This window comes from Pipistrellus kuhlii, unplaced genomic scaffold (genome assembly GCF_014108245.1).
Source record: "Pipistrellus kuhlii isolate mPipKuh1 unplaced genomic scaffold, mPipKuh1.p scaffold_m20_p_16, whole genome shotgun sequence".
Taxonomy (NCBI): Eukaryota; Metazoa; Chordata; class Mammalia; order Chiroptera; family Vespertilionidae; genus Pipistrellus; species Pipistrellus kuhlii.
The window spans coordinates 35,189,022-35,211,934 of NW_023425471.1; the positions used below are offsets into that span (position 1 = coordinate 35,189,022).

Consider the following 22,913-nt stretch of genomic DNA (forward strand, 5'->3'; position numbering starts at 1 on the left):
GACATATGTAATACTTTCAACAAAATGTTTAAAAAAAAGAATCTCACCTGGGCAATACAGAGAAGGTTAGGCAGTTAATATCAGGAAAGGAAGCTGATAATGGAACTAATCAGAGTGATGCTCAATGAATTTCTGCTGCTGAGATGAGAGAAGTTCATTACAAAAATAATCAGGTTCTAGGACTACCAGGGGATGTCAAATGACTTTCTTCTATATCAGCCTCCATGAGGCTAGTAGCTATACAAATGTTCCTGGAATTCCAGTAATTTCTAGCTGCCTGATTCCACTCAGTGTTATCCTTTAAAAATCTAAGTAAATCAGGTCATGCCACTACTCTCCTTAAAACTCTCTAACAGCTTCCCAGCTCTCTCAGAGTAAAAGCCCAAGTCCTTCCAATGGCTCCCAAGACACCACATTCTATGCCTCTAGCTACACTGGCCTCTGACATGTGTGTAACAGGGCAAGCATTTGCTTTTGCTGTTTCCTGTTTCTCATAACTTCCCTCCTCCAGTGGATAACATGGCTAATTCCCACACTTCATCTAGACTTTTGCTCAAATACAACTCAAGTCAGAGAGGCCTTCACTGACCACCTGATACAAAATAGCAACATCCCCTCTCCAGCAGAGATCACAACCTGACATGCTATGTATATAATTTTAAAATTTATCTGACTTCTCTTACTAGAATGTAAGCTGTTGAAAAGAGTAATTTATTTTGTTACTCCTTTAAGGGATATCACTCTGCTATGTAAAAACAAATCACATAATGTTAAGTGCTATTCACTGAACTATTCCAACTCTACATATTACCAAAGAAAATATGTATTCTAACACAATAAAGATTAGTGACTTGGAAGTGTTAGAATAAAATTCTAACACAATAAGATTAATGACTTGGAAGATACCATCTTTAATGTATAATTAAAGGTTTACTTCATTCTGTTTTTTAAAGTCCCACAGGTAATATACTATATACTGAAATGTATTATTAAAACAAGGATATAATATATATTATTAGTATTACACAGAAAAAAAGAAAAAGTATGCTTGATATGTAAAATTATTATTACTCAAAGACAAAGCAAAAGGTTTTTTAAAGTGTATTTAGAAAAAAACCACACAATAAAGATTTTGCAAAAGTATTTTAATAAAACATTCAAAAATTTTGGTTAACCTTACTAAGCTTATTATACCTAGAATTACATATTCTTTGTTTGCCTAACCTATAAGAATAAAACCTTCTATATAAAACAGCGTTTAGGTCTAAAACTACTTTAGAACATCAAACATAAGAAAATCAGGCATCCATGTACCATAAAACAACAACACATTGTAATTTAATCCAAATATCACTACATCCTATTTGAAATATCCATTAAACAATCACTTTTTTAAAAAAGCATTCAAAGATGACCCTGCAATTTAAACACAGTATAATCTTATTTAAGAAAATAAACCTATGGTTATAAAAGTAAACAATTCAATAAACACTTGAATTGAGCATTTGAATTCACTAAGTGCTATCTTTAGCACATTTGAATTTATCCACTACTATATTTAGTAAGAGATGACAATGTCTATAATAAGCTAAATCCAAATAAAAAATAAGTAATTACAAAAACAACATTTTTTTTCTTTTTGGTCTCTTAGCTGGCTCCATGACTACATCTTTTTTCTCCGAATACCTATACATTTCAAAAAGAAGCTCCCACACAACAAAATCAAAATTTTCAACTTTTTCTGTACCTCTTCGCCCCTAAATTTACCCGATTGAGTATTTTTACTTGCTTGCTGATAAATTCTACAAAGGTCCAATCAATTTATCCATCTCGAGCTCTCTCTGAGCTTCAAATATAGTTAGAAAAACAGAAAAGTTCAAAGCTGTTGTAAAAGCAGTGAGGTTCCAAAGGGATGTCAGTTAAGATTTCTGTTGAAAAATAAACCTACTTTCTAAAAGTCAACAGGTCAAACTCAGTCACAGCCGGAGGCAGTGGTCTTCAGAAATGGAAAATTCTCCTCAATGCCTCAATCGGCAGACTTAAAATGCTCTCCATCCACAGTGGGGTAGATGTGGCCCTCGACCATCAGATATTCCAGGGCTTCCTGGATGGCCTTCGTGCTCAGGCTGCCGAGCTCGGCCTGGAGCTCTCCGATGCTCTTGCCTTCCTGGCGAGGACACTGGTGAATCAGACGCAGCACCTCCGCCTGAATAAACTCGGGGCGGACCTCGCCACACTCTGGCGCCAAGCCCCCCTCGGACAGAGCGGGGGGCGCGCTTGGCCCGCAGGCCTCCTCCCGGGCTTTCGCCAGCATCATGTGCGCGTTGACTGTCTCCAGGATGTGCGAGGTGAACTCGTTCATGTCTTCCAGGACACGGATCTGCAACACCTCGAGGAGCTTCACCTCGGCAGAACCTCTGAGAATACCGAACACTTTGGCGTACACTCCCACCGGGCACGGAGCCGGCGCCTGCTTGGCTTTGCCTCTGCCCAGCCAGTGGCGGGCGTCAATAGGCTTAGTGGTCATATCATCGATTTTGTAGAGAATGTAGCTCGGCGCTCTCTCCACCTTCCTGATGATCCCCACGATGGAGACCTGGGAAACCACTATTCCCCGGACCCTGAAGACATCTTCCACCAGAGAGGCCGTGAGCAGCTGGTTCACGCAACAAGGGATAATGGTCTCGATTCGAGCCCTGGACCTTGGAGCCCTCAGAAAAGGAGCCGCGCCACCCTGAGAGGGGCCGTCATTGCTGCCAGTGGCTCCGCCTGGGGCAGAAAAGCCGCCATGGCTCCCAAACTTACTCATCCTAACCACCCCGCACAGGGCACAGGCACCCGCACAGACACAGGCACAGGCACAGGCTCAGGCAGGTGGGTGAGCGCAGCGGCACTTGCCTGGGGTCCGCGAGGGCTGTGGAACGGGCTCCAGTCACCGAGTTCCTCGAGCGAGCTCCGGCCACCACGGAGGCCACCACCCAGTGCCTGGCTTACGGCAGGAACGCACGTCTGTAGCCTCACGTCGCCCACGGAGCCAATCGGCTATAAGCCTGGCGCTGCCTCCAGCCAATCAGGGCCCGCCAGCTGGCTGTGTGATCCCGCCATGCTTCAGAGCCGCCTGGTGCTTGCTGGGCTACATTTTTAAAAGGCCCGCGTATAATTTTAGGCCTTTGCTGCCATCTAATAAAAAGGCAGTTTTGCTACCTTCCCCTGACCCCTCCATGCCGAAATTTCACAACTTCTTCGACAGTCACTTCTTAAAGATTCCTTTATTCACTCCATCAGCCATTCAAAGGAAATTTGAAAAGGCACAGGCGCAGCATGGCGGAGTGCCGTACACGATGTGAGGAGACGAGGAGACGAGGACTTGAAGAGGGGAGCTGGGGGAGTGGGAAGCAGGGGTACAGGGGGTGGGACAGGGGTGTCGAGGGAGTAAACTACCACCATAATTACTTCACCTCCGCAGAACCTCTGAAAGAACTCAATCCTTTGTTCAAATAATTTAAATGAAACATACTTTTATAGTAAAGTGACCAGACGTCCGCTTTTGGCAGGACAATCCCGATTTTTAACAATTTGTTCCGTGTCCCACGACATTTTCCGGACTTTTTTAAAACGCCGCGGGACGTGGGATAAATTGTTAGAAATCGGGACTGTCCCGCCAAAAGCGGGATGTCTGGTCACCTTATTTTATAGTCACTTCTTAAAGAATAATTTATTCCGCCATTCAGTCAGTTAACCAAAGGAAATTTCCGAACACACAAGTGCACTATGGTGGAGCGCTGTGGTCACATGAGCTGAGGGAGGAGGCGGGACATGGACATGACAGGGAGAGGGGCGGCAGCGGCTGGGGGAACATGGAGGGCAGGCACGGTTGACTCGGGTTGTGGGGTTCACCACCATGGTTAGTTACAGTTCTCAAAGAACTCACATCCTGTTCAAGTCATTAAAACCAGAAGCATTCTGGAAGAAATGGCAAGATAGCCACCTGTGAATGTATTGAAATGTAAGTTACATTGTACAGTTTTACTTTTTAAATTTGTATTATAGAATCATAATTTTCCAGTTTTTCTGCCAAATGCATTATAGATTAAAATAAATACCTATTACAACACAAGTTCACATATACTCACACAGTTCAAAGCTGCATTGTATAAGGGTCAACTGGCTCTGGGAATCCAGTTATGCAGAGATCTATCTTAGGTCATAAGCCGATTTTCAATTGGCGATAGGCACTCCTATCCTCATGTTGTCGAAGAGTCAAGTGTACTATGATATACTTCAATTTATACATAAATCCAAGCAGAATGACTAAGCTCAGCTCTAAATTATTTTTCAAGGCTCTGTGGCTAGGTCAGAGAAGTAAGAAGATCGTAACCCATTATATATTAAGAAAAATATCTATACTAATAAAAGGTTAATATGCTAATTAGGGTAGATGTCTTCCAGACGTCCATCCAGATGTCCATCTGGACAAAACCACAGCAGCTGTAAGGCCCAGGGCTCAGGCAGCCGTGAACCCCGTGGCTGTGTCTGCAGTGGCAGTAGCAGCGGGGTGATGGGGGCATTACCTTCCTCTGATCAGTCCAGTCACCTCCCATAGAAGGAGGCCACGCTGAGGCTTAGGCCCACTTCTTAAGCTGTCAGTAGGACATCCCCTGAGGACTCCTGAACTGTGAGAGGGAGCAGGCCAGGCTGAGGGACCCCCCCACACACCTGTACAAATTTTCATGCACCAAACCTCTAGTGAATAAAATAGAAATACAATTTCTATATAGTCTTATGCACTAATTTCTGAACTTAAGAGTCTAGCAATTGTGTAACTAGATCCCAAAATATTTTCATATTACACTGAAAATCTATTTTCCTTATAAAAACATTTTAATTTTGGTGTAATTAAATTAAAGGCTTTTTATGGTTAATATAGGAATGTCAGTTACTGTAATAAACCATTAGCAAGGAATTTATTTAAAAATCCTCTTTAATAATTTTGAAGAGTTTATTAATATTTTATCAATTATTTCTTTTTTTGGTTAAAATAATTTTATTTTTCCTACCCCAAATTACAGAAATGTTTAGTAGTATATTTAAAACTTGTATAATGTAAAATTATATTTACTTCTCAAGTTAAAAAAGGAATAATATCATAGAACCAATGTACTGAATTTGGTTTACAAATAAATGTATAGTAATCATTATTTAAGTACACAATTAACTTGTGAATCCATGTTTGTATAAGCAAAGATGAATCAAATGCCTAAGTATATTTGTATTCTTAAAACTGCAAATTATTAAAAATCATATTAATAACATTATCTAAGTGCTTACAATCTCATAATCAGATACTGCAGTTTTATTAACATTAGATTTCTAGTCAGAAATCTATCTTGAGGTTCAAATGAGTGACATATTATATTCCCAAACAATTATATACAGTACAACTTGCATGAATCATACCAAAACAAATAAGAGCCACCTACCTGACAGGATTGCTGGTTAAAGAAACCCTCAGAGATTCTAGGCAGTTAAGAAGTTTCTCATCTGAAATCCCAGATCGTAATTCATGAACATATTCTTGTGAAGACAGAGTGCATTCATGTTTGCTGTTTTTCAGCCCTCCCTGTGGGGGAAAGAAAGATACCATTTCAGAAAAACAACAGGTTGTTTTTTGTTTTTGTTTTTAAAGAAAACTTTCAAATAAAATAATGCATAGAATATGTTTAGATTTTTCTGTATAAAAATGTATGCAGAGTACTAGGTACTTAAAAATTCATTGTCATAGAACTGAAGTGGTAAAATCACATTGTGTATATCTCAACACTCTCCCCAGCCTCATTAAAAAAAAAAAAAAAAAAAAAAAATTGCACTGCTGGTGATCATGACCTTGAATAGAATATGGACTTGAGTTGCATAAAGCATCACTGGCAGGATTGCTTACACTTACAATCCAGGCATCAGGATTAATATTACAGTAGTTGATCCTTAACCCACAGGATGAACATTTAGCATCATCTTAATTTTTCTTACTAAGGTATTATATTATACTAGAGGCCCAGTGCATGGGTGGGGTCCCTCAGCCTCGCCAGTGATCAGGGCTGATCAGGGCCACAGGAGGTTGGCTTGGGGTAGAGGTCGCAGGAGGTTGGTTGTGGGAGCGCACTGACCACCAGGGGGCAGCTCCTGTGTTGAGCGTCTGCCCCCTGGTGGTCAATTTGCATCATGTTGACCGGTTAACCAGTTGTTTGGTCACTTAGACTTTTATATAGATAGATTTCACAAAATACAGTGCATGAAATTTAATATAAGACATTATACATTACCCACATTTATTAAAATACCAGTATCAGCTTATCTCAACAAACAAGTAAAAATTATTAAAATGTAAAGCAACAGTTTCCAATGAGCACATTAATTAAATTAATTGAAAACATTCAGTTCCCAACTATTTCTTTCTAACTTTGTTACTTTGTTATAGATGAATCTTAAAAAGGCATTAAGCCGAAACCAGTTTGGCTCAGTGGATAGAGCGTTGGTCTGCGGACCGAAGGGTCCCAGGTTCGATTCTGGTCAAGGACATGTACATTGGTTGCGGGCACATCCCCGGTGGGGGATGTGCAGGAGGCAGCTGGTCGATGTTTCTCTCTCATTGACATTTCAAGCTCTCTATCCCTCTTCCTTCCTCTCTGTGGAAAATCAATAAAATATATATTTTTTAAAAAGTCATTAAATTCATTTATCTTATCATGAGTAATTTTTAGCTTAATTTCCAGTATATGGTGTTATTTTATTTCTAGAACTCATTATCATGTCATTGTTCTTTAGCTTCACCACCTTGCCATCTATACTAATAAAAGGGTAATATGCTAATCACTAGGTCGACTGGACATCATGCAGTTGTCCAGTCCTCCTTCCAGACAAAGCCACAGTGGCAGCCACTGAGGCAGATATAGTTAGGGCAATCAGGCCGGCAGGGAAGAGCAGTTAGGAGTCATCAGGCAGGCAAGGGCAGTGACTAAGGGCAGTGACTAAGGGCGATCAGGCAGGCAGAGTGGTTAGGGGCTATCAAGCAGGCTGGCAGGTGAGCAGTTAGGAGCCAGTAGTCCTGGATTGCTAGAGAGTGCAGGCCAGGCTTAGGGACACATACCCACATGTACAAATTTTGTGCACTGGGCCTCTAGTAACTATATAATTAGTTTGAGTGAAAGGCTAGGAAGAAAACATCAACACATTCACTGTAACAATAACTGATAGTTTTACTTTATAGACAAACATGGCCATAACTGCCCTTTTCCTATATTACAAGCATATCCCTCTGAATAAAAACTCTAGCTTGATTACCATTTTCTAAGTTCATACAAATTAGACTCAGTTTCTGCTAAGTACATTACACTCAGTTTCTGCTAAGTATCTAAGCTACAGTAAGGAAATAAAAATTTTTCCCACTTGGTAGAAGTCATATTATTTGATAATTTTAAAAAAATTATACTATTGGTTTTTTATTGAGGATACCTTCTCAATATAGAAATTGTTAATCATGCATAATGTCTTAATGTTTTAAAATTCCAGTAAAAAGCCGGGACCGGTTTGGCTCAGTGGATAGAGTGTCGGCCTGCGGACTGAAAGGTCCCGGGTTCAATTCTGGTCAAGTGCATGTACCTTGGTTGTGGGCACATCCCCAATGGGGGGTGTGCAAGAGGCAGCTGGTCGATGTTTCTCTCTCATCGACGTTTCTAACTCTCTGTCCCTCTCAATTCCTCTCTGTGTAAAATCAATAAAATATATTTTTTAAAAATAAAAAATAAAAAAATAAAATTCCAGTAAACATTTAAGTTCCATATACGGAAACTCCATTTTCTTATTGCACTGTGGTGCCATCACTCCTATAGCACTTAACACATTGTGACAAAGATAATTATTTGTGTCTGTCTCTTTAAACTGGGAAGTTCATGTACGCCAAGTATCTAACAGTGACTGAATTTGGTGAGCCACAACAAAAGTATGTTGTTATTGAATCTGCCCATAATAATCACAAAACAAGGAATACTATTTCCTTCTTTAGCACCTATATTTTGTGTGTTGGCCACACTGACCTGATTTTTCTTGCTTTGTTAGGATATACAGATGTTCAAGAAATCTACCACAGTAAGTAAAACCATCATAGTGAAATCATTTCCACATTTCTATAACTTATTCAGCTCTTAAGGCTGCAAATTCACAAGGGATTCTGCAACTAAACATTTATAGCATAAAATTGTGCAAGTGTACTACCACACACCACTTTCATATGATCCTCACACTTTTTTTTCTTAATTAATGGATAGCAAGGCTCTACTGATCCTCTGGAAACTTTTATATAAAGCTATGCCTGCAGAATGACCTTAGAATTTGCTGTTTTCTTGGCCTGGTAAACTCTGATCCCTGACCTTTCCATTGATGGCTCTCATCATTCAAGATTCAGCCCAACAGTCTTCTCCCCTCCACACAACAATTATCATCCAACACCATTGCAAACCTCATTTATAGTACTAACTTTATATAAGATAATCTTGTTTAGCATTTTCTTTGTTTAATGTGTCTTCCTCATTAAAACATAAGCTCTATAAGACAGAAATCTTGCCAACCTTTTTTACCACCTTATCTCCAGACCATAACACTGCTTGGCATATAGAAATTACTTCATACATAGTTCTGGAATGATGGATGGATGGATGGATGGATGGATGGATGGATGGAGAATAAACAAATAGGTGAATGACTGATGAGTTTCAACATGCAAAAGCTCCCAAATTTCACTTCAGAATATTACATGAGACATTCCAGTATAATATATTCAGATATGCTAGTATAGAACAGGTAAATTGAGACAGCATATGATGGCATGCTGGGGACCACTTAAACTACCTCTGGGTTTGAATCATCACCCCTTCACTTACCTTCCAGCTAATCTTTGAGCAGGTTATTGAACTAATCTCTAGAAACCTGTTTGTTCATGTATGGTATAGGGGGTAATAAACACCTAGCCCCCTCACATTTGTTATGATGATTAAGTAAGACAATGACTATGAAGTGCCTAAAACAGATGTTTCATATGTGTTGTGTTACAGAGTAAGCTGCTCAGGAAATGATAGTTCCTTGCTTCTATATGGTCAAGGCTGAGATACTATTTATGGAACAATTGGACCAGCCCTTTACACTGGGACCCACCATTCCCCCTAGTCTTAAAAACAAGTTTAAATTATGTAATTTGGGATAATCTATGGTTATAAGGAGTGGAAGCAATTGATCTAAGGGAGCAAGAAAAAAATTACATAGCCTTATAGAACAAATATCTTTTTAAAAATATATTTTTTAAAATATATTTTATTGATTTTTCACAGAGAGGAAGGGAGAGGGATAGAGAGCTAGAAACGTGGATGAGAGAGAAACATCGACCAGCTGCCTCCTGCACATCCCCCACCGGGGATGTGCCTGCAACCAAGGTACATGCCCTTGACCGGAATTGAACCCGGGACCTTTCAGATCCACTGAGCCAAACTGGCTTCGGCTTTAAAAATATTTTTATTGAATTTTAGAGAGGAAGGGAGAGGGAGAGAGAAACAGAAACATCAATGATAAGAGAGAATCATTGATTGGCTGCCTCCTGCACACCCCTACTGGGGATGGAGCCCACAACTAGGGAATGTGCCCTTGACTATAATCAAACCTGGGACCATTCAGTCTGCATACCGACACTCTATCCACTGAGCCAAACTGGCTGGGGTAGAACAAATGCCTTTTATGAGTTTAGGATAGCTTAGGGGTTTTAACATAAAATCATACTTGATAATTATGAAAACATATGAAGGCTGTACTGGCCCTTAAATATCAGCTATTCTAATGCTCTCATTACAGAAATAGAGAATCACGGTGATTGCCCAAGTTCACATAATTAGTAAGATTACAAGAATGAAACACTAATATTCTGGTCCTTGGGTTACTTCTTTTTCTACTGTATGTCACTTTTTCCCACAATTGAAAAAAACACACAAAACAAAACAAAACAAAACAAAAAAACTAAAGCAACAAGTATTTAATTCTGAAATATCTATTACAAAAGGTCAAAGAATCTTCAGCATATCAATATGGTGTAACATAATATTAAAGAAATCATCTAAAAAACAGTTCAATAGATTAAACTAATTCTCACTATATTAAATAGTGCTGTAATACAAGAATGGCTTATTAGTAACACCCTGATCTGATACTGAACAAAGGAAACAACTAGATAATGGATGGATAATAATGGAAATTTTAATTAGCTGCTCTGTATGAGATTAATGAAAAATACCACTGTGCCCATTTGATCTTTAAAAAATAATGCAGACAAAGTTAGCAATTATCATACATCATGCTATTCCAAAGCTAGATGAACAAAAAGCTTTCCTAATTTGGAGCCATTCCTTAATTTGAAAATCATTAGAATGGAGACACACTTGTCAGTGTCACTGTGCTTGTGTTATTTTAAGACACTACATAGAGAACCAAAAAGTAGTTTGGGGCACTACAATAATCACATCCTCCTCCCCTGATATGAAATGTTAGTGTCAACACCAGGCAACCAATATTTTAAAGGAACACTTGAAATTTGTAGTGGAAATACTACTTGTGATTTTAAGTGGCTTACTTTGAGCATGATCTGTCACTCTTTAATATTATAGTTTGTCTCTGCTTATTGCTGAGTCACATGCCGTTATGGCTACCCTACAGTTATTAAACATTCACCTGTTGAGCACCTTATTGCTTCCAGTTTTTAATTATCATGAATAAAGCTGCTAAGAACATATGTGTACAGTTTTTTGTGTAAATATAAGTATCTGTTTCTTTGGAAGGAGTCATAATTTTAAAAAATAATTTAATAAATATATTTTAACATATTGTAATTGGTTTCCTTTTTGATCCTATGTATTTTGTTTTATTTACACTAGAGGCCTGGTCAATGAATTTGTGCATGGGTGGGGTCCCTCTGGGGGGCCTGTGGAGATTGGGCCCAAACCCAGAGTCCAAAGCCTGCCTGCCACTCCCTCTCATCCAAGCCCCGCTGTGCCTGCTACAGGCTCCTGCACAATCCCAATTCAGAGAGGCTCGCACTGCCACAGAAGCACGCAGCAGCCTTGAGCCCTGTGTCTGGTGCCCACCCAAGGCGAGTGGGGAGGGCCGAGACATGATTGGCCCTCCAGGTTGACAGCAGGACGCCCTTGCTGGCCCAGGAACTGGATCTATCCTGCTGATGAGGGGAAGCAGCTGTGGTGCCCAAAGCCAACTTCCAGGAGACTGGCAACATTGTTGGGATCATGCCATCGGTGCCAGTACATCAGTGCCTGGCCTGTTCTCCAGAGATTGGACTTGCAGGACTACTGAGGGAGTGAGTGGCTGCTGCTCAGCTGGTGGGCCACCAGGATGGGTCGGACAGCTAAGTGGTACTCCCACTGTGGGAGCACACTAAGCCCCAGGGGGCAGCTCCTACATTGAGCATCTGGCTCCTGGTGGTCAGTGTGCATCATAAGCTTTAATATATATACTAGAGGCCCAGTGCATGGAATTTGTGCATGGGAGGGGGGTCCCTCAGCCCGGCCTGCTCCCTCTCGCAATCTGGGACCCCTTGAGGGATGTCCAACTGCTGGTTTAGGCAGGGATCAGGCCTAAAAGGGCAGTAGGACATCACTCTCACAATCTGGGATCACTGGCTCCTAACCATTTACCTACCTGCCTGCCTGATAGTCCCTAACCACTCTGACTGCCTGCCTCATCACTCCTAACAACTTGCCTGCCTTTCTGATCATCCCAAACCACTCGCTTGCCTGCCTGATGCCCCAATCTGATAGCCTGCCTGCCTGATTTCCCTAACTGCTCGCCTGCCTGCCTGATCACCCCTAACCACTTTGCCTGACTGCCTGATCACCCCTAACTGCTCACCTTCCTGCCTGATCACCCCTAACTACCTCTGCCTCGACCCCCACCACAGTGGCTTCGTCTGGAAGGATGTCTGGAATGACATCCTTAAGGTCATTCAGCTGTCTGGTCTAATTAGCATATTACACTTTTATTAATATAGATAGATTTTGAAACATGATTCTGACAAGGTGTCCATAGGTTCAACAGACTGACAGAGGGGCCCATGGAACAATGCAAGTTAAGGACCTGTTTCCTTTATTTTGTGATCTCACAACCTTTACCTCTCTACTACTCTATGAGGGTGAAAATGCTTGACACCATTTTAGATAGAGAATGGTCATCTATGCAAATAATGACTTAAAAAGGGCAGAATTTGATCAATGATAATGTCTAATATTTTACATAACCACTTTCTTCACAGGACCACTTAAAGATAAAAACAATAGTGAAAACTTTATCAGGAATTGTTATTTTGGGCAAAGACAATGAAGATAAATATAATATTTTTTTTCTCCCTGCTTTGCCAGTTTTGAGATCCAATTATGAGAATAAGTTTAGATACTATAACAAATCCAGTTTAATAATACTTTTGCAAATTATAAATGTGTCCTATAGATTAGATAGAAACTGCATTTTAAGTAGGAAATGAAGCTATAAATTGTAAATGAAATAAGAAAAAGTATTTTCCACCAAACAAAAAATTACCCATTATTTTCAAACCCCTAGCTTTCTAAACACTTTAATGAGTGCTATCAGCCAAAATGGAAACACTGAATTCTATTCAATTCCTTGCTCACCTAATTCAAGAGTGCATCACTAGTAAAATATGCAAATGATAGGAAAACAAGGAAAAAAGATCTGTGATTAGCTGACATGTAAAAAAAAATAGATATGTGTCATATTTAGATATCAAAAAATGTCTTACATTTCTATAGTACAAACAGCTTTCACAACTTTTCCTATATATGTTTTCATCTGAATCTAACCTGCAGTGAGTGGAATATACTACTAAAACCAGTTTTCTTTTCTGCAGTGTGAAAATTGAGTCATGGAGGAGTCATGACTTGTCTGAGATGAGATAACTAGCAAATGTCAGAAACAGGCTAGAACGTAAATAGAGAGTTCTTTTCTGAAGACAGTACAAAATTATCTTCAAACGGGCATAATTTGCTCCAAATGTCGAATTATAACAAAAAGAGGAAAAATGGGCAAAGGTTTCAGAAATATTCTTTCTATACCTTCAACAGCTGTGGGAACTTAATCAAATTTTTACTTGACCTCCTATGCCTCTGGTTACCTATGTGCAAAATGGGAATAATAAAGTAGCTACCCTCAGGGTTGTTGTAAGGATGAAATAAGAGTCAAGGTGAAGTCAATACCTGGTAAGTAATAAGGACTCAGCTAATGTTTGCTGCCATCATATGTTATTTTATCATTAATTGAGTACTTTCTTTCAAAATGGCCTAATGAAAGAAATGCCAGTGTTATGAATTAATTAGTTTCTAGTCATCTGAATAAGGTGATGCTAAGATAGGCTATGTATCTTTCTGAGATGGGCTCAGGAAAGGATTTCTACCTTAGGTAGATAAGGTTATTTTTAAACTGTATTTTGAGGGTCCAGAAAGTTCCTTAAGGTGTTTTCGGGGCTGTGTGGGGGCTGATGGGATGTGCAAAAAGGAAGTATCATCAGGCAGTCTCCAGGTCCTCTCCTCCTCTGATAATGAAGACATCTGCATGTTCATCTGCTTTCTACATTCTTATTCCACATATGATTCCTTGGGGATAGGCTGTTTGGATTTTTTTAAATGTGCTAAACCCACTGAGCTTGATGATCTCAAAGGTACTGCCCTTTTGAACCTATGATTGAGAATACGCCAGTATTCACATACTAAAATAGAAGCTTCCTTTTTTTAAATTATTAAATTTCCATTGCCATAATCTCTGCACATACATGGATTAGTCAGACTTCATTTTTTTTTCTTCACAAAATAGTATTGCAGAGACAAGGCCATCTATCTCTTACTATGCATATTGTGTCCTTTTCTTATTAGAAATACTAGAGGCCTGGTGCATGAAATTCATGCATGGGGTGTGTGTGTCCTCAGCCCAACCTGCACCCTCTCCAATCTAGGACCCCTTGAGGATGTCTGACTGTCTGTACCCTCTCCAATCAGGGACCTCTTGAGGGATGTCTGACTGCCCATTTAGGCCCAATCCCACCAGTCATCCCTCTCACAATCCAGGACTGCTGGCTCCCAACCATTCGCCTGCCTGATTGCCCCTAACTGCTTCTGCCAGCTAGCCTGATCACTCCCTAGCCATTCTCCTGCCAGCCAGGTCGACACCTAACTGCTCCCCTGCAGGCCCAATTTGCCCAAACTGCCATTGCCTGCCAGCCTGGTTACCCTTAACTGCCATCCTCTGCCAGCTTGGTCATCACCAACTGCCCTCCCTAGCAGGCCTGGTCCCCCCCAACTGTCCTCCCCTGCAGGCCTGGTTCCCCCCAACTGCCTTCCCCTGGAGGTCTGGTTCCCCCCAACTGTCATCTCCTACAGGCCTGGGTACCCCTTAACTGCCCTCCCCTTCAGGCCTGATTGCCCCCAACTGCCCTCCCTTACAGGCCTAGTCCCTCCCAATTGCCCTACCCTGATGGCGTGATTGCCCACAATTGCCCTTCCATGCTGGCCATCTTGTGTCCACATGGGGGCAGCCATCTTGTGTGTTGGGATGACGGTCAATTTGCATATTACCTCTTCATTATATGGGAATTACATAGGATTCCCACTCAAAATGTATTGAGTTTGCATGAAGTTCCAGTAACAGGGAGTACAGAGTTAAGCCAAGACATACCCTTGCCATCAAAGAGCTTACTCTTTGGAGTGGGATTTAGGGACAATAAGCAGACTATTAACAGTGATAAGTGATAACAGAAGTACTGGTAGTTTATATCTCATATTGTGTTGTCACATATTTAAATGGTATAATTAAAGTATTTTAAGCCAACATGGGACCTTTGAGAAAGTTTTTCCATTAAAGGGGGTTTTCTATATTTTGCTCAAATTTGAAAAACTTTTTTTTTAATATATTTTATTGATTTTTCTTACAGAGGAAGGGAGAGAGACAGAGAGGTAGAAACGTCGATGAGAGAGAAACATCGACCAGCTGCCTCCTGCGCACCCCCTACCAGGGATGTGCCCGCAACCAATGTACATGCCCCTGACTGGAATCGAACCTGGGACCTTTCAGTCCACAGACCGACGCTCTACTGCTGAGCCAAACCGGTTTTGGCTGAAAAACTTTCATAGATAAGAGGAAGACATGGAAGGACATAGGCTGTGGAATGACAAACACATCTGTATTGCAAATGATGGCTTGGACAGGGAGGTGTGCAGACAAGTACCTAGGGAGAGAATGGAAGCAGTCGGTTGGTTTAGTCTTTTGAAATCATCACAGAAGAATATTATGGTATGCTTAACCATTAATGCAGTTATAAAGACAAGACTAGATGAGAGAGATTTTCAGAACATAGACTTATTTCACCTAGTAAGTGAATTAGGATGATGGGCTAGGTAAGATGGAGGAACTAAGATGCTGCCCAGGTTTAGGGAACCTCTCTAAGCTAAGTGATGTTATCTGCATTTTTACAGATCAGAAAACTGAGGCTTACAAAACTTGCCAAAGTCCCATTACTATTATAGTAAGTTGTAGAGCCTGAATTTGATCCCACATCAGTATGACTGAATCCTGTGTGCTTGACCACTGATCAATACTTCTTCCAAGTTGTGTTCAAGATTTCCACAGAGCATATAGAAAGTGAGAAGACAAGGCCAAATGAGAAAATCTGAGCAGTGCTTTCATTTAGAAGCGGGCTGCAGGAAGTAGAAAATAGAATATTTTCAAGATAGATAACAATGAGGAGGATAAGATTTTAATCTGTATTTATGTAACTGAATACTCAATTTTCCCTTTATGGGGTCTGACCTTTAAAAAATATTGTGACATTAGAAGTGACAATATATTTATAATGAAATCAGCTTGTCCATAAATATTCAGTCTTGTTAAAGAAACTGACATCTTTGGGATCAAATAGTAAGATAGTCTTCTGGTTAGTGTTGAAAATAGAAATTATTTGTTTAAGTTAGTATATATAAACTCTAAGAAACCTAGAAGTTGATCTTTTTGTTTAATTTCAGTCAACTGATTTTTACTAACAGAGTCAAACACTTGTTTGTATTTTTTACAGTAGTGATAGATTTATCGGTCATTCAAGCTTTTTTGTGATAAATAATTCATCTATGCAGCATGAGAACAAATTCTACTTCTCAAATAGTATATTAAAAAAAAAATCACAAAATGCTGCTTGCTCAAAGCCCTAGCTTCACTTGAAAGAACCTGATAAGAATACTGAGCACATAGTATTTGCTCCTGTGGTCTTCATAGAGTTTTTAATAAAAGTTCAAACAATGTTCTGGCTCTAAAGGGATATATATCATGTTACAGACAAAGGTTATACCAATAGTGGCAATAGTTTAATATTACTCAATATGATGGCATTACTTCCAGAGATTCTCTATGCTTGTGAATTTAAGCATAAGGAACCACACGTTCCTCTTTCACCAAAATAATTATTCTAAAAACAACATTACTTCATGTTCTACATTTGATGATTTATTAATTTAGCCTGTTGCTTCTCAGGGGAAAAATTATTATCTAATACTTCAACACATACATAAACACATCGCTAAAAAGTTTCATTTCCTTTTTCTACTACCCAATGTAAAATATTGATGTTAACCCGGCAGTTTGGGCTCAGTGGATAAGAGTACCAGCCTGCAGACTGAAGTGTCCCGAGTTCAATTCCAGTCAAGGGCAAGTACCTCAGTTGCAGACTTGATCTCTGGCCCTGGACAGGATGCATGTGAAAGGCAACCAATCAATGTCTCTCTCACACCGATGTTTCTCTCTTTCTGTCTCTCCTCATCCCCTCCACTCTAAAAATCAATGAAAAAATATCCTCTGGTGAAGATTGACAACAAAAATGTTGATGTTCCTTATCTTCAACAGTTAAGCTCATCAGTAATGTTGTTATAAACTGGCTCACAAAGTGAATGAGCCTTTCAACTTATCATATATATTCAGTTTTGTTAAGCAAAGAATAAAAAGCACTTGTGATTTTTTTCAGTGAATGTTTACAAACAAAATGTACACTACCCAAATCTGCCATCAATCAGAAGACTGCAGCCAATTCTACATTCCTTTAAACAAAATGAGACAAAAAAACACCACAAACAAACAAACAAACAAAAAAACACACACCCAATAACAAAGAGCCATCTGGAGCTCAGTAGGTTAATGCACTATTATGACATTTCCAACTAGTACAAATAAGGGTGAAACTCTTTCAAAAGAAGAGTCTGACATATGATTTGTGTCTTTTGGGGAAAATTCAGGAATCCTGAAGAAAAACCTGAAGACTCATTAGATTTCTTCAAAAGTCAAGGCATGTCATTGGCAAGTATTAATATTGTTATGCAGATCCAGTCAGGCAAAGAAAGTAGTAAGATTATCTAAGAGGAATAAGACATTATCTAAGCCTTGAGAGCAATATGATCATGCATTCAAGTTCCTGACTGGCAAGAGGTACTCATGTAATATCAAAGATAGTTCTCTTCTCTGAAAGCATGTATAGCCACAAACCGTATTTACATACAAAACCAACCAACACATTCTAACTGGTTTATTCCCTTAATGCAACGGGAGGAAAGTGATTTCGGTGTCATGGAGATTTTATTTTGAATCCAGTACCTGCTAATTAGGACTATTTTCATTGTAAAAATAACAAGTTTTGTGAGTTTCACTGTCTTATAGAATTGTTTTTGAGGATTTTAATATAAATAACTGCAAAATGTACAGCACAATGCTTAACATATAGTTAATATACAATGGATATTTATTTCCTTTCTTGCCAATTATCAACATCATTGACATCCAATTTCTTGAGTGTGACCTGCCCATCACTAAAAATTAACTTTACATTTACTATCCTAATCCTTATAGACAACTCTGCAAGGTAATAATTATTCCCAATTTACAAATGATAAAACCTGAAGCTCACAAAAGTTAAGAAACTTATGTGAGGTCACACAGTAATAAGTAAGAGAGATCAAAACTCTGGTCTGTTTGACCTCCATGCTGGGGGGGCTACAAAGTCCTGTGTAATTTTGCCCTTACCTACCTCTGCAACTTCATCTGACTCCATACCCCATCTCTATGCACTATTCACTGGCCTACTATAACCACACTGGTCTTATTTTCTGGCACTTAAACACCCCAAGCCCATTCCCACATTAGGACCTTGGCATGTGTCCCCCCTCTGCTTTGTAGGCTCTTTTCCTGAATTTGTGCATAGTTGTTTCCTTCCCATTATTCAAATAACCACCTCCTCACAGAGGCCTTCTCTGAATCTTATATGATGTAGCTCACCACAAAACAGCACCTTAAAAATCCCACATTACTCAGTTTCAGTCTATTTTGGGGCTCATGATTATTCAGTATTTTCTTTGTTTACTCATCTGTTGATTACCTGCCCCCCTTCACTGATATATAAGCCCCACGGCAGCAGAGGCTTTGTCTCTCTTCTTACAAGCTGCATCCCCAGTCCAGAGCATAGTGCCTGGCACAGGAGATAACTCTTAGTATTTGTTGGGTGAATGTATGGATGGATATACAACCTGAGATTTTAATTCAGTTGTTTAAATACGCATACACATAAACACAGATGCACAGCATATTTGGAAAGTAGATGAGTTATAAGTGAGTTTTCATGATACACAGATATAGTAGGAAGAATCTGTGGCACATTTCCCTGAAATACCACACAGTCTATCAGATGCGCTCATTAACCTGCAGTGAGAACATACATACTTCTCACCTTTAGTCAAACTCCCTTAGTTGTAGAAAGCTATACCCTACATCCTCTGAGTCCTGAAAAGAAAACTAGGTTCTGGTTTTAAACAAACCTATAGATCAAGCCTCCTCCTTCATCACACTGGGATCCAAAAATCAATTTGTTTGATCTGTCTGGTCTCCTGACCAGTCGACATCCTACATATGTCATTGCAGATGAGCAGAATGTGGTGTGAGGGATTTTGCGAGATGAGATTGATGATTAAAACACAACAGTAGTAATACTAAGGAGGCAGTGTGCTCAAGAGAGAAACTTACTGGAGTGGAATTAATGGCACTTTTATTTCAAACCTGGCTCAGTGACAATTTGCTTTTTGTCACGAGATACACAGGTTCTAGGGTGATTCTGTTTCCTTCTCTTATGAACATGTGGTGTTAGACTAGAAGACCATCTCTAAGGTCACTTGCAGATTGAAGATTCCACAGTTCTGTGACAAATTAAGGAATAAAGATACTTCCTGAGGCCTCTAAGAAAGAGTAACCACTATCAAAACTAAAAATGGGGCAAAGCACACACATCCCTGAGAACATAAGTCTCTCCCCAGAAGCAATATTCCATGGGTCCTGAGTCCCATACGACTTACCAAAATTTCAATTGATTCTCTGTCCCTGCATAGAGACCAGAGTAAACATATTGCTCACTCCTAAGATTACTCACTGCTCCATCATTATTCTCAATAACTTTTTACTTCACCCACCAGCCACCATAACGTTTACTCTTTCAGCAGACTTCCTGAAAGGCAGTAACTATTTTGTAATGTTTCACATAATTCTTTAGGAATATACCTATTGCTCAGTGAGTGACACACTTTATATTACTAGAACTTTACAAAATCCTAGGGTTGGGAGAGGAAACGCCTTTCCTCTAATATATTTTCACTTACTGAGCAGAAAAATATGTATGAGGGGAAGCATTTTTATGAGAAATATAATACACATTACTAAATGTATTGACATAAATCTCAAACTTATTTTCAGCAATTTAAAAAAATGATACATGCCATTACCACTATATTTATCCCCCCCCCCAAAAAAAATTAAAACTATTTTGAAACATTAAGAATATTCCAAAGCATTCAAAACAGGGAGTTTCTCTTAGAATACAAAATTCACTACAGACCGACTATCAATCTAGCTAAGTCCCTGAAAACAAAAATAAAAATTAAAGGGCAAGACTTCTACTCTTGTGCAAAAAAATAATTACTTGTATGGCTTTATGCAAAGCACAAGTCCTTCTTGGTCCAAATACAACCAACCTGAAATATCTGTACCCAGTATAATTTCTGAAAATGTTCACTTTAAAGTGTGGTAAATGCCTTGAACTCTTAGAAAAATTATGGTGTATGTGTGAAATATTCTTTTTAACTAAGATATTATTTCAAAGACCCTTGCAGCTTCTACAGTATACTAGTTTTCTTGGAAACAGATGAGCTTTATGCATTGCTTTTATTTCTTATCCCAACCAGCAGGTTAATTTCTTCAATAAACATTTACTAAGCACCTACTATGTGCTAAACACTGGGTATACAAAGATGTCTAAAGACATAGCCCCTGTCTTCAAAGAGCTCAAAGTCAGATTGAATAGCATTTCCTTTACCAGAAGAATTTTAATGAAAGTATCTGAATGAGGCTTAAAGATTATTTAACATTGTCACCTCTTTTATTTATCCCAAGATTTCTGCTATTTTTAGAAAATACTCATTCTAGGTAAGAATAAGGGAGATCAATTTATAGACAAGAACTTTACTACATTCAGAAAAAAAAAAAGCATGGATTCAAGCAATGAGGTTAAAGTAATTATTTTTCATGCCCCTGCTTCACAGCCTATTTCTTAAATGAAAATATCATAAATTCATAAAGAAAAATATTTTCATACTGTTTTTAGTCTCAGACTGATCATGTTAACTCATGGTGGGATTTTTAAAGAATTGATTCTCCTTACATTTTAATGTGATATATCATAAATATAAAGGAATATATATATATATATATATATATATATATATATATATATATATAAAGTAACTTTGTCCTACATTTGGAGAAATCCTGTAGTCAATCTATACTTCATATAAGTAACTAATAAAGGATTTTAAGTTAATAAACTGGGAATGTAGAAATTTGAACATATAAAAGTTAATTTCTACTTTCAAATTTTAGACTGACTTTATTTAGCTTTTGGTATCAAAGTTAGAATTCTTTTGGAAGAAGACAAAAATGTAATTTTTTTTAAAATATCATATAATCCCTCTAGCATTCCTGTAAGGTGAGACATATTACCCCCGTTTTACAGATTGGGAAAGTCCTTTAATCAAATTTGGCCATGATATACAATGACAAATGGAGCTGGGAATAGAACCTAGAGCATCTGATTTCCAGTCCAGTGTCCTATCCATTAGTCTTTTTCTTATGCCTTTGGCACTTCTCATTGTCCTAAAATGCAGTCCTGGATCACTTACTCTCCAAAGTACTGGCTCACTTGTCAAGGCCACAAAGATACAAAACCTTTAAAAAAATATTGCTTTAGTTTGGGATTTCAGAGAATAGTGCAATATCACATAGTAATAACCAGTACAAAAGGATTCCTAGTGTAGAAAAATGCAGCATGTAACCACTGCCTCCAAAATAAACTGTGTAAGATTCAAATATGTACATAAAATAAAATGCTTTGTTTCCTGGATTAATTTGATAATGTAATACACACAGCTGTACAGAAAGTATGCACTTACTGACTTAAAATACTGGTAAAGACAGGAAAAGCCCCACTCTTGTGGTGAGAGAGAAATTCTTTTCAAATGCTGATAACATTCAGGCTTCACATAATCTGTCTGTAAAGCCATCTGAGAAGAAAAACCAAGGGCCTCAAAAAGTATGAATTCTCTTTGATTTAGAATTGCTACTTTTGGGAACCAACACAGGAAATATTTGAACTGAGATTTATGTACTAAGATGTTTATGAAATCATTTTTTTAGTAAGGAAACTTGTAAACACTCTGAGACCAAATGTAGGGAAATGGAGAGGTAGTCTATGGCATCTACTAAAATGGAATATTATACAGCCATTAAAATGTTCTCATGATGTGGAAAAATATCTTTGAGACAATGTTATGTGAAATGAGATACAAAATTATATGTACAGTATTATTTCAATTATGTAAAAATGTCTCTATCATCTAAATGGTAATCCATGGCAATATTAAGGTAATGGTCCCTGGGTAATGGAATTTTACATATATATGTGTTTTTTCCTCTTGAAAACCTGTTTCCAGATTTTCTAAATTGAAGATTACTTTTGTAATTACACTATCATTTTAAAAAAAAAGTTCGAGGGATTGATGGCTGCGCCACTCAAGGACTCTCGGCCCCCCGGTGGACAGGTCAGCGCCTGGGGCCCCAGGGCTCTCTGGGGACAACACCTTGTGCTGAGTCTGCCACACTGCTCACCATCCTCCTCTCCCTGCTCACTCCGCTCCCGCCTTCCTCCAGCCCAGCAGTGGCCCCACCACATCTGGCCGCCAGTCGCTGGTAGACAGAAAGACTGGAACTGAAGTTGACCTTAGCCTTTGTCCTTCCTGGTTCTACCACTGCCACGGCCATCGAGGCCACCAGCCATGCCACTCAGCATCGCCACCCCTCCCCCAGCACGGCCACTGGCAAGCAATGGCAAAGCCTCCCCGCCGCCTCCCCCCCGCCCCCCTTTCCGCCTGTGCTGTGGAAAGGTTCCTGGGGAATGGTTCCGGGCACCAGAAGGAATGAATGGACTGGAGTTGATCGTCATGACAACTGGAAGAAAGAGCTCCTATAGAAAGATGTGTCTGGTCTCCTGAACCAAGAAAAACTATACCTACTCTTCCAAATCTCAGGCCAGCATTACCTATCTTTCTGCCTCCTTCCTCCAGCATCCCGCCCCCCCCCCTACCCAAAAATAAAAATGAAAAATTATATATATATATATATATATATATATATATATATATATATATATATATTCCTCCTTGACCTGAGGGCTTCTACCC

At 39.2% G+C, this 22,913-nt stretch overlaps 2 protein-coding genes across 7 annotated transcripts in view; both read right to left on the bottom strand.

Annotated features, from left to right (window-relative positions):
- The window catches only part of DIAPH2 (diaphanous related formin 2), a 960,594-nt gene that overhangs the window by 754,236 nt on the left and 183,445 nt on the right, over window positions 1–22,913 (bottom strand). For all 6 annotated transcript variants that reach the window (XM_036440044.2, XM_036440043.2, XM_036440042.2 and 3 more), the window contains one exon: window positions 5,481–5,620. In XM_036440044.2, the coding sequence (XP_036295937.1) occupies window positions 5,481–5,620 (140 nt within the window). The remainder of the gene's footprint in view (window positions 1–5,480; window positions 5,621–22,913) is intronic.
- On the bottom strand, window positions 1,131–2,854 carry RPA4 (replication protein A4). The gene has a single exon (XM_036440048.2). The coding sequence runs from the start codon at window positions 2,807–2,809 to the stop codon at window positions 2,027–2,029; it is 783 nt and encodes a 260-aa protein (XP_036295941.1). The 5' UTR covers window positions 2,810–2,854; the 3' UTR covers window positions 1,131–2,026.

Excerpts from the sequence above, each read along its gene's own strand:
- RPA4 (XM_036440048.2), bottom strand. The coding sequence starts at position 2,809 with ATGAGTAAGTTTGGGAGCCATGGCGGCTTTTCTGCCCCAGGCGGAGCC.